At 44.1% G+C, this 15,807-nt stretch overlaps 1 protein-coding gene across 1 annotated transcript; it reads left to right on the plus strand.

Moving 5' to 3' along the window:
- Positions 1 to 917: 917 nt before the first annotated feature.
- LOC118940194 (gastrula zinc finger protein XlCGF17.1-like) lies at positions 918 to 14,257 on the plus strand. Its single transcript, XM_036948619.1, has 2 exons — positions 918 to 1,432; positions 12,152 to 14,257. Exons 1-2 carry the CDS (start codon positions 1,183 to 1,185, stop codon positions 12,940 to 12,942), a joined length of 1,041 nt encoding a protein of 346 aa, XP_036804514.1. The 5' UTR covers positions 918 to 1,182; the 3' UTR covers positions 12,943 to 14,257.
- Positions 14,258 to 15,807: the final 1,550 nt, after the last annotated feature.

The raw sequence follows: 15,807 nt of genomic DNA on the forward strand, positions 1-15,807 counted from the left end.
TTGCCGTGTGAGTATGAAACTCGGGGAGGAATCGGGAAAATACCTGTAGAATGTCTTTCCTAACAGAGGCTAACCTGAAGTATGAAGGTCACATCGTTTGCGAAGTTTAAAGGTCTGACTGTCTAGCGAATATCGGAACTCTAACCAACTTTAAGGTGTCACAGGCTCAGCTGCCGGTCAGGACGAAGCATTCATCGGCAGGATTCCCTGTGATGTGCTCAGTCGCACTCACAATGATAAATCCAAGAAAAATGTGTTTTCTCTCTGTTTGCGCTGTGCACTTGTTTACCAATGCAATAAACGCCACCAAGTCCACCTTCATAACATGCAACATGTCAGGCTTGGGGACTAGGTTCTACATATAACTTTACATATTATTTAAAAATGTAGCTTTAGAGGTTCCGTAGAGAACTGCTACTGTGTTGAGAGAGGGCTTCCGTAAAGAACTGCAATGAGTCGACTAAGTGGAGCGATCCCAGTCTAAATGTTCAATTTGAATTTTGTGGTTCCCTCTATAAATAATTCTTGAAAATAAAATCGTTGAAAAAAATGATTAACTTTTTGTTTGAAAATACATTTTAAAAACTTTCCCTCAAACTGCGTTACACACTCCGGTCAGCAGACGGCGATGTGTGTGTTTCAGGCAGGTCTTCCCCGGGAGTCAGGCGCAAGTAGACCGGACGCTTCTTCAACAACAAGCTATTCGGTCGACACTAGTTACCACAGTCACAAAGACGTAAACCACGCCCATTTCTACATCCTCTCTTCTATTAAAAATCAGATTTAAAAAAAAAACGATTTAAACCTAATCTTAACAACATTAATAACCTTATGTCCAACCCTAACTTTTAAATTAAGACCCAAAAATAAAAATTACTATTTGTATTTTTCTTATTTTTACCGAAGCCAATTCTGACTTTGTGGCTGTGGTAACTAGTGACAACCCAGCCACGTTATTTTATAGTTCATTGGAAACTGGTCAACCACCTTGGTAGCTTGCTAGCCGAAATATTAACCCGCTTTAATGTATGTTAGCCACTGTGTTTTGAACACACTTCTGTCAATCTAGCTAATTATATAATTTCATTGCATATTTACGTTGTTATTAGTTAGCTAACGGTAGCTGGCTGGTTAAGTTAGCATTAGCCTTGTTAGCTAACTGTTAGCTATCACCCCCCGACCATGAGTTCACCAAGCTACTCGCCTCCTGATGAAGAAGAGGGGGTCTGCTGGACGGAGAAAGAGGGTCTGTGGCTGAACGTTGTCGTGAAAGAGGAGAATGAAGAGGAGGATATCACAGTAACAAAAGTAGAGGAAGAGCAGGATGTTACAGTGAAAGAGGAAGAGGAGGTTACTGTGTTGGGAGTGAAGGAGAAGGGAGAGATAACTGTCACATTGGAAGAGGAAGAGACAGGAGATCGGATTAACACCAGTAAGTACGGTCTTAAAAACATAAGCTGTTGTTTAATTAAAGGGCAAGCTAACAGAGTCACACTCCCACTATCAAAACGGTCGTACATTTTGTTGTTGTTGTTACAATCAGGTCCAGGTCTTGCTCTCTGAACCCTTGTTATTGTTCTTCTTCGTGTGACTTTTCGTCAGACTAGACGCTGTATTGCATATTGCTGCCTTTCGCAGGTCAGAGCGCAGTTTTGGCATATTTTGGTCTCCCCCAAAAAACGGGAATGAGGAAAAATGTAAATGGCACCACCATCTAACCCTGCAGCTATACACCATCCACTATACACTACATACACTATCCCCCAAAACCACCATCCCATCTCACTACTTTAACCCTGCAGCTATACACCATCCACTATACACTACATACACTATCCCCCAAAACCACCATCCCATCCCACTACTTTAACCCTGCAGCTATACACCATCCACTATACACTACATACACTATCCCCCAAAACCCACCATCCCATCCCACTACTTTAACCCTGCAGCTATACACCATCCACTATACACTATATACACTATCCCCCAAAACCACCATCCCATCCCACTACTTTAACCCTGCAGCTATACACCATCCACTATACACTACATACACTATCCCCCAAAACCCACCATCCCACTACTTTAACCCTAAAGGATCCTACACCATCCCACTACTTTAACCCTAAAGGATCCTACACCATCCCACTACTTTAACCCTATAGGATCCTACACCATCCCATCCCACTACTTTAACCCTATAGGATCCTACACCATCCCACTACTTTAACCCTATAGGATCTTACACCATCCCACTACTTTAACCCTATAGGATCCAACACCATCCCACTACTTTAACCCTATAGGATCCTACACCATCCCACTACTTTAACCCTATAGGATCCTACACCATCCCACTACTTTAACCCTAAAGGATCCTACACCATCCCACTACTTTAACCCTAAAGGATCCTACACCATCCCACTACTTTAACCCTAAAGGATCCTACACCATCCCACTACTTTAACCCTATAGGATCCTACACCATCCCACTACTTTAACCCTAAAGGATCCTACACCATCCCACTACTTTAACCCTATAGGATCCTACACCATCCCACTACTTTAACCCTAAAGGATCCTACACCATCCCACTACTTTAACCCTATAGGATCCTTCACCATCCCACTACTTTAACCCTATAGGATCCTACACCATCCCATCCCACTACTTTAACCCTAAAGGATCCTACACCATCCCACTACTTTAACCCTAAAGGATCCTACACCATCCCACTACTTTGGCCCTAAAGGATCCTACACCATCCCACTACTTTAACCCTATAGGATCCTACACCATCCCACTACTTTAACCCTAAAGGATCCTACACCATCCCACTACTTTAACACTAAAGGATCCTACACCATCCCACTACTTTAACCCTAAAGGATCCTACACCATCCCACTACTTTAACCCTATAGGATCCTACACCATCCCATCCCACTACTTTAACCCTAAAGGATCCTACACCATCCCACTACTTTAACCCTAAAGGATCCTACACCATCCCACTACTTTAACCCTAAAGGATCCTACACCATCCCACTACTTTAACCCTATAGGATCCAACACCATCCCATCCCACTACTTTAACCCTATAGGATCCTACACCATCCCACTACTTTAACCCTATAGGATCCAATACCATCCCACTACTTTAACCCTATAGGATCCTACACCATCCCACTACTTTAACCCTAAAGGATCCTACACCATCCCATCCCACTACTTTAACCCTAAAGGATCCAACACCATCCCAGCCCATCTACTTTAACCCTAAAGGATCCTACACCATCCCACTACTTTAACCCTAAAGGATCCAACACCAGCCCATACCACTACTTTAACCCTAAAGGATCCTACACCATCCCACTACTTTAACCCTAAAGGATCCTACACCATCCCACTACTTTAACCCTATAGGATCCTGCACCATCCCACCACTTTAACCCTAAAGGATCCTACACCATCCCACTACTTTAACCCTAAAGGATCCTACACCATCCCACTACTTTAACCCTATAGGATCCTACACCATCCCACTACTTTAACCCTATAGGATCCTGCACCATCCCACCACTTTAACCCTAAAGGATCCTACACCATCCCACTACTTTAACCCTAAAGGATCCTACACCATCCCACTACTTTAACCCTAAAGGATCCAACACCATCCCATCCCACTACTTTAACCCTAAAGGATCCTACACCATCCCATCCCACTACTTTAACCCTAAAGGATCCTACACCATCCCATCCCACTACTTTAACCCTAAAGGATCCTACACATCCCATTACTTTAACCCTAAAGGATCCTACACCATCCCACTACTTTAACCCTATAGGATCCAACACCATCCCATCCCACTACTTTAACCCTATAGGATCCTACACCAACCCACTACTTTAACCCTAAAGGATCCTACTCCAGGTAGGATGGAACCTCTACTCTCTCAAAACCAAAAAAGAAAGGCTAGAGAAGAGATCATTTATTGATGTAAACACAAACGCCTAGCAACCCAAAGGTTGTGAGTTCGAATCACAGTCAACTTTTCAACTACTTACATTTTTTTTGCTACTTTACAACTGCTTAGCATGTTAGCTAACCCTTCCCCAATCCCCTTTAACCTAACTCCTACATTTAACCTTTAACCCCTAGCCTAGCTAACGTTAGCCACCTAGCTGCTTAGCATGTTAGCAAAACCCTTCCCCAATCCCCTTCAACCTTACTCCTACATGTAACCTTAACCCCTAGCCTAGCTAACATTAGCCACCTAGCTAGAATTCGTAACATATCATTATAATAAAATAAAAAAATTGTAACATATAGTTTGTTTTGCAAATTCATAACAAATTTGTAACATATAATACAAATTGTGATTTAATAACACATACTAAATGGGTGATTAGCATCCACAAAGTAATACTCGGCAAACATAACATTCAGGCCAATGGGGACGAGCTTTACACCACTCAGGCCAATGGGGACGAGCTTTACACCACTCGGGCCAATGGGGACGAGCTTTACACCACTCGGGCCAATGGGGACGAGCTTTACACCACTCGGGCCAATGGGGACGAGCTTTACACCACTCGGGCCAATGGGGACGAGCTTTACACCACTCGGGCCAATGGGGACGAGCTTTACACCACTCGGGCCAATGGGGACGAGCTTTACACCACTCGGGCCAATGGGGACGAGCTTTACACCACTCGGGCCAATGGGGACGAGCTTTACACCACTCGGGCCAATGGGGACGAGCTTTACACCACTCGGGCCAATGGGGACGAGCTTTACACCACTCGGGCCAATGGGGACGAGCTTTACACCACTCGGGCCAATGGGGACGAGCTTTACACCACTCGGGCCAATGGGGACGAGCTTTACACCACTCGGGCCAATGGGGACGAGCTTTACACCACTCGGGCCAATGGGGACGAGCTTTACACCACTCGGGCCAATGGGGACGAGCTTTACACCACTCGGGCCAATGGGGACGAGCTTTACACCACTCGGGCCAATGGGGACGAGCTTTACACCACTCGGGCCAATGGGGACGAGCTTTACACCACTCGGGCCAATGGGGACGAGCTTTACACCACTCGGGCCAATGGGGACGAGCTTTACACCCATCGGGCCAATGGGGACGAGCTTTACACCCCTCGGGCCAATGGGGACGAGCTTTACACCCCTCGGGCCAATGGGGACGAGCTTTACACCCCTCGGGCCAATGGGGACGAGCTTTACACCCCTCGGGCCAATGGGGACGAGCTTTACACCCCTCGGGCCAATGGGGACGAGCTTTACACCCCTCGGGCCAATGGGGACGAGCTTTACACCCCTCGGGCCAATGGGGACGAGCTTTACACCCCTCGGGCCAATGGGGACGAGCTTTACACCCCTCGGGCCAATGGGGACGAGCTTTACACCCCTCGGGCCAATGGGGACGAGCTTTACACCACTCGGGCCAATGGGGACGAGCTTTACACCACTCGGGCCAATGGGGACGAGCTTTACACCACTCGGGCCAATGGGGACGAGCTTTACACCACTCGGGCCAATGGGGACGAGCTTTACACCCCTCGGGCCAATGGGGACGAGCTTTACACCCCTCGGGCCAATGGGGACGAGCTTTACACCCCTCGGGCCAATGGGGACGAGCTTTACACCCCTCGGGCCAATGGGGACGAGCTTTACACCACTCGGGCCAATGGGGACGAGCTTTACACCACTCGGGCCAATGGGGACGAGCTTTACACCACTCGGGCCAATGGGGACGAGCTTTACACCACTCGGGCCAATGGGGACGAGCTTTACACCACTCGGGCCAATGGGGACGAGCTTTACACCACTCGGGCCAATGGGGACGAGCTTTACACCCCTCGGGCCAATGGGGACGAGCTTTACACCCCTCGGGCCAATGGGGACGAGCTTTACACCCCTCGGGCCAATGGGGACGAGCTTTACACCACTCGGGCCAATGGGGACGAGCTTTACACCACTCGGGCCAATGGGGACGAGCTTTACACCACTCGGGCCAATGGGGACGAGCTTTACACCACTCGGGCCAATGGGGACGAGCTTTACACCCCTCGGGCCAATGGGGACGAGCTTTACACCCCTCGGGCCAATGGGGACGAGCTTTACACCCCTCGGGCCAATGGGGACGAGCTTTACACCCCTCGGGCCAATGGGGACGAGCTTTACACCACTCGGGCCAATGGGGACGAGCTTTACACCACTCGGGCCAATGGGGACGAGCTTTACACCACTCGGGCCAATGGGGACGAGCTTTACACCACTCGGGCCAATGGGGACGAGCTTTACACCACTCGGGCCAATGGGGACGAGCTTTACACCACTCGGGCCAATGGGGACGAGCTTTACACCCCTCGGGCCAATGGGGACGAGCTTTACACCCCTCGGGCCAATGGGGACGAGCTTTACACCCCTCGGGCCAATGGGGACGAGCTTTACACCCCTCGGGCCAATGGGGACGAGCTTTACACCACTCGGGCCAATGGGGACGAGCTTTACACCACTCGGGCCAATGGGGACGAGCTTTACACCACTCGGGCCAATGGGGACGAGCTTTACACCACTCGGGCCAATGGGGACGAGCTTTACACCACTCGGGCCAATGGGGACGAGCTTTACACCACTCGGGCCAATGGGGACGAGCTTTACACCACTCGGGCCAATGGGGACGAGCTTTACACCACTCGGGCCAATGGGGACGAGCTTTACACCACTCGGGCCAATGGGGACGAGCTTTACACCACTCGGGCCAATGGGGACGAGCTTTACACCACTCGGGCCAATGGGGACGAGCTTTACACCCCTCGGGCCAATGGGGACGAGCTTTACACCCCTCGGGCCAATGGGGACGAGCTTTACACCCCTCGGGCCAATGGGGACGAGCTTTACACCACTCGGGCCAATGGGGACGAGCTTTACACCACTCGGGCCAATGGGGACGAGCTTTACACCACTCGGGCCAATGGGGACGAGCTTTACACCACTCGGGCCAATGGGGACGAGCTTTACACCACTCGGGCCAATGGGGACGAGCTTTACACCACTCGGGCCAATGGGGACGAGCTTTACACCACTCGGGCCAATGGGGACGAGCTTTACACCACTCGGGCCAATGGGGACGAGCTTTACACCACTCGGGCCAATGGGGACGAGCTTTACACCACTCGGGCCAACGCTCCACAGTCCAATGGGAACAAGCTTTACACCACTCGGGCCAACGCTCCATTGTCCAATGGGGACGAGCTTTACACCACTCCAGCCAACGGTCCACAGTCCAATGGCGGTGAGCTTTACACCACTCCAGCCGACGCTTGGCATTGAGCATGGTGATCTTAGCCTTGTGTGCGGCTGCTCGGCCATGGAAACCCTTTCATGGCGCTCCCTACGAACAGTTATTGTGTTGACCTTGCTTCCAGAGGCAGTTGGGAACTCAGTAGTGAGTGTTGCAATCGAGCACAGACGATTTTTATGTGCTACTTGCTTCAGCACTCTGCGGTCCTGTCCTGTGAGCTTGCGTGGCCTACCACTTCGCGGCTGAGCCATTGTTGCTCCAAGACGTTTCCACTTCACAATAACAGCACATACAGATGACCGGGGCAGCTCAAGCAGGGCAGAAATTTGAGCTCCTGTTCCTCTTATATCAGATCAACAGTATAGTGGGGCTCCTGTTCCTCTTATAGAATATCAGATCAACAGTATAGTGGAGCTCCTGTTCCTCTTATATCAGATCAACAGTATAGTGGAGCTCCTGTTCCTCTTATATCAGATCAACAGTATAGTGGAGCTCCTGTTCCTCTTATCAGATCAACAGTTTAGTGGAGCTCCTGTTCCTCTTATAGAATATCAGATTAACTGTATAGTGGAACACCTAATATATAAACCGTACTGGCAGGAAGCTTGGTCACGATAATCAGAAAAGCAATCAAATTAAATCGTTTACCTTTGATGAGCTTCGGATGTTTTCACTCACGAGACTCCCAGTTAGACAGCAAATGTTCATTTTGTTCCATAAAGATTATTTTTATAGCTGAAATACCTCCTTTTGTTGTTCACGTTTTGTTGAGAAATCCACCGGAAATTGCGGTCACGACAACGCCGAAAAAATTTACAAATTAGATCCATAATATCGACAGAAACATGGCAAACGTTTTTTTATAATCAATCCTCAAGGTGTTTTTCAAATATCTATTCGATAATATATCAACCGGGACAATTGGCTTTTCAGTAGGAGTGAGAGGAACAATGGCCGCCTTTGTCTATTACGCACAAATCACTCTGAGATCCACCACCTGACCACTGACGCAATGTTGTCGTTCACGCTCATTTTTCAAAATAAAAGCCTGAAACTATGTCTAAAGGCTGTAGACACATTAGGGAAGCCATAGAAAAATCTGGTTGATATCCCTTTCAATGGTCAATAGGGATGCATAGGAACACAGATGTTTCAAAATAAGAGTCACTTCCTGATTGGATTTTTCTCAGGCTTTCGCTTGCAATATCAGTTCTGTTATACTCACAGACAATATTTTTACAGTGTTGGAAACTTTAGAGTGTTTTCTATCCTAAGCTGTCAATTATATGCATATTCTAGCATCTGGTCCTGAGAAATAGCCTGTTTACTTTGGTAACGTTATTTTTCCAAAAATGAAAATAGTTCCCCCTAGCCCCAAGAGGTTAAGAAATACATACATTCCATAAATTAACTTTTAACAAGGCACACCTGTTAATTGAAATGAATTCCAGGTAAACTACCTCATGATGCTAGTTGAGGGAACGCCAAGCGTGTGCAAAGCTGTCATGGTAACGGCTGGCTACTTTGAAGAATCTCAAATATAAAAGATATTTTGATTTGTTTAACACTTTTGTGGTTACTACATGATTCCATATGAGTTACTTCATAGTTTTGATGTCTTCACTGTTATTCTACAATGTAGAAAATAGTCAAATGAAAACCCTTGAATGAGTAGGTGTTCTAAAACTTTTGACCGGTAGTGTGTGTATAGATATTGTTGATGTCCCTAAACCGTATCGTACCGAACGGTACTGTGGTGTCGCGGTATCGTACCGCACCGTGTGTTTCACGGTTCACAAAACTCACGGTTCTGTACGATACGGCTCAGTGGTGTGACGGTACTAGAGGTCGACCGATTAATCGGAATGGCCGATTTCATTAGGGACGATTTCAAGTTTTCATAACAATCGTAAATCGGTATTTTTGGACACCGTTTTGGCCGATTTTATGATTTTAAAATATTTTTTTTACACCTTTATTTAATCTTTATTTAACGAGGCAAGTCAGTTAAGAACACATTCTTGTTTTCAATGATGGCCTAGGAACGGTGGGTTAACTGCCTCGTTCAGGGGCAGAACGATAGATTTTTACCTTGTCAGCTCGGGGGATTCAATCTTGCAACCTTACAGTTAACTAGTCCAACGCTCTAACCACCTGATTACATTGCACTCCACGAGGAGTCTGCCTGTTACACGAATGCAGTAGAAGCCAAGGTAAGTTGCTAGCTAGCTAGCTAGCATTAAACTTATCTTATAAAAAAACAATCAATCAATCATAATCACTAGTTAACTATACGTGGTTGATTGGTTGATGATATTACTAGTTTATCTAGCGTGTCCTGCGTTGCATATAATCGATGCAGTGTGTATCGTTGCTCCAATGTGTACCTAACCATAAACACCAATGCCTTTCTTAAAATCAATACACAGAAGTATATATTTTTAAACCTGCATATTTAGCTAAAAGAAATCCAGGTTAGCAGGCAATATTAACCAGGTGAAATTGTGTCACTTCTCTTGCGTTCATTGCACGCAGAGTCAGGGTATATGCAGCAGTTTGGGCCGCCTAATTTGCCAGAATTTTACGTAATTATGACATAACATTGAAGGTTGTGCAATGTAACAGCAATATTTAGACTTATGGATGCCACCCGTTCGATAAAATATGGAACGGTTCCGTATTTCACTGAAAGAATAAACGTCTTGTTTTCGAGATAATAGTTTCCGGATTCGACCATATTAATGACCTAAGGCTCGTATTTCTGTGTGTTATTATGTTATAACTAAGTCTATGATTTTATAGAGCAGTCTGACTGAGCGGTGGTAGGCAGCAGCAGGGTCGTAAGCATTCATTCAAACAGCACTTTCCTGCGCTTTGCCAGAAGCTCTTCGCTGTGCTTCAAGCCAATCAACTCCCGAGATGAGGCTGGTGTAACCGATGTGAAATGGCTAGCTAGTTAGCGGGGTGCTAATAGAGTTTCAAACGTCACTCGCTCTGAGACTTGGAGTAGTTTTTCCCCCTTGCTCTGCATGGGTAACGCTGCTTTGAGGGTGGCTGTTGTCGTCGTGTTCCTGGTTCAAGCCCAGGTAGGAGCGAGGAGAGGGATGGAAGCTATACGGTTACACTGGCAATACTAAAGTGCCTATAAGAACATCCAATAGTCAATGGTTAATGAAATACTAATGGTATAGAGAGAAATAGTCCTATAATTCCTATAATAACTACAACCTAAAACTTCTTACCTGGGAATATTGAAGACTCATGTTAAAAGGAACCACCAGCTTTCATATGTTCTCATGTTCTGAGCAAGGAACTTAAACGTTAGCTTTCTTACATGGCACATATTGCACTTTTACTTTCTTCTCCAACACTTTGTTTTTGCATTATTTATACCAAATTGAACATGTTTCATTATTTATTTGAGGATAAATTGATTTTATTGATGTATTATATTAAGTTAAAATAAGTGTTCATTCAGTATTGTTGTAATTGTCATTACTACAAATCATTTTTTAAATTTAAATCAGCCGATTAATCGGTATTGTTTTTTTTTTGGGGTCCTCCAACAATCGGTATGAAAAATCATAATCGGTCGACCTCTACTATATAGCCTAGAAACCTGGTTAAACTATCATTATGACATCATGGATGAATTCTAGAATATACTATATAGCCTAGAAACCTGGTTAAATTATCATTAGGACATCATGGATGAATTCTAGAATATACTATATAGCCTAGAAACCTGGTTAAACTATCATTATGACATCATGGATGAATTCTAGAATATACTATATAGCCTAGAAACCTGGTTAAACTATCATTATGACATCATGGATGAATTCTAGAATATACTATATAGCCCAGAAACCTGGTTAAACTATCATTATGACATCATGGATGCATTCTAGACGGTTTTGATACATCCATAAAATAAATGCCCGAGATCTGTAATTTGTATTTAGATTTTCCATTTATTATAACAGTAATAGTTTATTTATTATAATAGTAAACATGGGTAGCTTGAATTCCCAGAGTTCCTCTGTCCAGTATCTGTGTTATTTTGCCAATCTTAATTTATTTTATTTTATTGGCCAGTCTGAGATATGGCTTTTTCTTTGCAACTCTGCCTCGAAGGCCAGCATTGTTGAGACTGGTGTTTTGACATTGTCAAGGTACTGGAGTGGCCATCACAAAGCCCTGACCTCAATCCCATAGAAAGTTTGTGGGCAGAACTGAAAAAGCGTGTGTGAGCAAGGAGGCCTTTACAAACCTGACTCCGTTACACCAGCTCTGTCAAGAGGAATGGGCAAAAATTCACCCAACTTATTGTGGGAAGCTTGTGGAAGGCGACCTGAAACATTTGACCCAAGTTAAACAATTTAAATGCAATTCTACCAAATACCAATTGAGTGTGTGTAAACTTCTGACCCACTGGGAATGTGATGAAAGAAATAAAACCTGAAATAAATAATTCTCTCTACTATTATTCTGACATTTCACATTCATAAAAATAAAGTGGTGATCCTAACTGACCTAAAACAGGGAATTTTTTACTAGGATTAAAATGTCAGGAATTGTGAAAAACTGAGTTTACACGCCTTAGCCAAATACAGTTAAACATCCGACTTCTTCAACTATATGGCAATTGTGCGGCAATTTTAGCGACAGAGTCGTCTCAGCACACTGGGTTTCAGCAACTGCAATAACTTTCTAGCCTCATCGATGTTACTTCTTATGTGATTTAAAAATAAAACAAATAAACATTTCTGCTGTTGTCCTTTAACCAGTCTGACTTTGTCGTTCACACAGGAGAGAGACGGGACCGTCGCGGATCCTCTGGGGAGCCTCAACGACATCACGATGCTGACGAGGCAGAGGAGAGTCTCTCCAGATCAAAACACCTCAAGAAACCCCAGCGGAGACCCACAACGAAAACTCACCGCTGCTCCGACTGTGGGAAGAGTTACTTAAGATCAGATTCACTGAAACTACACCAGAGAAGTCACACTGGAGAGAAACCTTTTTGCTGCTCTGACTGTGGGAAGAGATTCACCTCCTCGGCAGACCTTAAAAGACATCAGAGAATCCACACAGGAGAGAAACCTTTTAGCTGCTCTGACTGTGGAAAGAGTTTTGTTTCGTCAGGACATTTAAAATCTCACCAGAGAACACACAAAGTAGAGAAACCCTATAGCTGTACTCAATGTGGGAAGAGTTTTACTCACTCAAGCAGCTTGATAGTACACCAGAGAACACACACAGGAGAGAAACCTTATAACTGTGATCAATGTGGGAAGAGTTTTCTTTCATCTGGTCGTCTGACAATACACCAGAGAACACACACAGGAGAGAAACCTTACAGCTGTGATCAGTGTGGGAAGAGTTTTACTACATCTAGCCAGCTGACTTTGCACCAGAGAACACACACAGGACAGAATCCTTATAGCTGTACTCAATGTGGGAAGAGTTTTACTCAGTCAAACAGCTTGGTATCACATCAGAGAACACACACAGGAGAGAAACCTCATAGCTGTGATCAATGTGACAAGAGATACTCTGATAAAAGATCTCTGATTAAACATCAGAAAATACATAGTTGAAGGAGTTGTTTCATGATATCAATGAAATAATGTCACAATGTAGAATGTTTTAACATTGTAGAAGGAGTATTTTAATGATGTCACAATGTAGAACCCTAAATGTTTGTCTTCTGTTCTATTGATTTCAACATGATATGGATATTAGCATCAGGGGGGAAATCTAGGCCTGAATTGGTCACAAAAAGTGACTAACAAAAAAAGAGCTGTTCCACTTACCACGTTGGTGACCCACTTAAAATCAAAATGCAACACTTCAAAATGTATCTGGCTGTTTTCTACAAATTGTCCTCTAACCAGTGATGTGCACATTACTCCCAGATTCTGTGTGGTTTTTGAGCTGTTAGTTTTAACAGGACGTGCAACCTCATCTCCCTCCTGTCACACAATTGATTTTAACATGATATCGATGAGTGATGACAAATAAGTGTTGTGTTCCTTTGTTTAGCGACCCCTAAATTTAAAAGCATCACTCCAACATGTCTTCTGCAGGTTGCCCTCTAACCAGTGAGGTGAAAGATATCTCCCATTTCCATGTGTTTTTTTAGTTGTGTTAGTTCCAACATCGTGTACAACCTGATTTCTAATCGATATCAGTGATTTATTGCTACTTGTCAAAACAACAGTGTTTCTGGTGCAGTTTATTTATAAGGAGCTTGTTTAAAAAAGTACAATTATTATTGTGGCACGTTTGTTTAAATTTTATGTTTTTCAATTTCTCAAACTGTTAATGCATATTGGTTATTGATTTGGACACCCCAAAATGTCATTAAAAAGATGCCCGAAGTCCAATATATGTTCGGTTGAAAGTGAAAGTTGAGATGTCTTTTCGGGTCGTTTTTTTTTCAATGACTTGAAAACAACTTAATTTCAACTTGCAGCCTGGACGCAGTATAATAAATGAGTTTATAATCAATTTTATTTACAATCTGACATCACTCCAGTATTTCTTGACAACACTCAAGTGCTAATTGTCTTTATTCCACTACTGAAGAAGCATGTCTCAAATCACCTCATATTTCAAACATTCAGCCTGACAAAAGATACATGTTTTATTATTCCATGCCTCACCATTAAGTGAAGTATTGCCAATACATATTAACAAAGGGGTGTACATTTGGTTTTGATTTTCATATTTACAATTATGTAACATTTAGTAATCATAGTTATTCATGCAACCAACTGACAGTTGGAGGTGTGATGTAGTTAATGGAGATGGAGGTGTGTTCTAGTGGGTCTGGGCAGGTGTGATGTAGTTAATGGAGATGGAGGTGTGTTCTAGTGGGTCTGGGCAGGTGTGATGTAGTTAATGGAGATGGAGGTGTGTTCTAGTGGGTCTGGGCAGGTGTGATGTAGTTAATGGAGATGGAGGTGTGTTCTAGTGGGTCTGGGCAGGTGTGATGTAGTTAATGGAGATGGAGGTGTGTTCTAGTGGGTCTGGGCAGGTGTGATGTACTTCATGTTTGTATGATGTTGTCGTTTGTATGTTTTGTAATTGTTTATAAAAAGTTAAATTAAATATTTTTCCCAATGCAAAGTTACACCTTACTGTTCTATTTTTAGAGTTATTACATTAAACCAATCAGAATTCAGAAGAATGCCAAAGTCAGGTGTGAAGTAATATGCAGGACCAGCCTATTCCCTATGATGTCAACTACAACATAAATAACTTCAAATGTAGAACTTTAAGTTAGAAATAATTTGCGCTCATGACTTGGGTGATTAAAGTAAACCACAGTTTTGGAAATACATAATACCATCTAACCAAATATCAAAGAATGTTAGCTGCCTGGCTAAGATAACTGCATGTAGCTAACGTTTGCTATTTAGCCAACTAGCTATTAGCCTAAACAGCATAACCAACCAGCACGGTTATGGTCAGCAGAGACCAACTACCGGAGACCAATTATAACCCATCTAACAGTAAGCCAAGGTGTAAAAAGTTACAAAACTCCCGTAGTCTAATTCACAGAAAACATGCTGAAAAGTAGTGATGGGGAAACAAAGCTTCCTGAAGCATTGGCTCTTTCCAGACAATTGTATCAACAACAAAAAAAAGGCCAACCAGCACCGAGACCATTTTGAACCAAACTAACAAAACTGAAACGTGTTTGCAGATCAAAAGATCAGAGACATAGAGAATGATGGGAGAAAATTAATCTTCAAACGTCATTGATCAATGCTGATAAAGGGACACACTGCTTAAATAATAATGAGTCGTTATTTATGATGTAAGTTGATTTGAAGATCAGTCAGTTGGCAGTCGCCTGCAGTGTCAAACAAGCACAATACCAAACCAATCAGGTGGTTGTTCGATGATGGGGGTGTGTTCTAGTGGGTCTGGACAGGTTTGATGTAGATAATGGAGATGGGGGTGTGTTCTAGTGGGTTTGGGCAGGTTTGATGGAGTTAATGGAGAAGGAGGTGTATTCTAGTGGTTCTGGGCAGGTGTGATGTAGTTAATGGAGATGGAGGTGTGTTCTAGTGGGTCTGGGCAGGTTTGATGTAGATAATGGAGATGGAGGTGTGTTCTTGTGGGTCTGGGCAGGTGGAGATGGAGGTGTGTTCTAGTGGGTATGGGCAGGTGTGATGTGGTTCATGGAGATGGAGGTGTGTTCTCGTGGTTCTGGGCAGGTGTGATGAAGTTAATGGAGATGGAGGTGTGTTTAACGTTTGCAAGCTTGAGCTTGATATCGACCTAGTGTGACCTTCCTGGTCCCGTCTCTCAAGTCAGTGAGTCAACACAGGAAGGTGCAATGGATGGATAGTTAATTTATTTCCAAAGCTGCAATGATGGGACACACACAGTATGGATGAATGATCAGTAGTGACGGGATATAAATACCACTCCCACAGCAATTCTACATT

Source organism: Oncorhynchus mykiss, chromosome 17 (genome assembly GCF_013265735.2).
Source record: "Oncorhynchus mykiss isolate Arlee chromosome 17, USDA_OmykA_1.1, whole genome shotgun sequence".
Classification (NCBI taxonomy): Eukaryota; Metazoa; Chordata; class Actinopteri; order Salmoniformes; family Salmonidae; genus Oncorhynchus; species Oncorhynchus mykiss.

What these genes read in the sequence shown, in the direction of transcription:
- LOC118940194 (XM_036948619.1), top strand. Translation starts at nt 1,183, where the DNA reads ATGAGTTCACCAAGCTACTCGCCTCCTGATGAAGAAGAGGGGGTCTGC. An exon ending in AGGAGATCGGATTAACACCA is followed by an intron (nt 1,433 to 12,151) that starts GTAAGTACGGTC and finishes TCGTTCACACAG; the next exon opens with GAGAGAGACGGGACCGTCGC.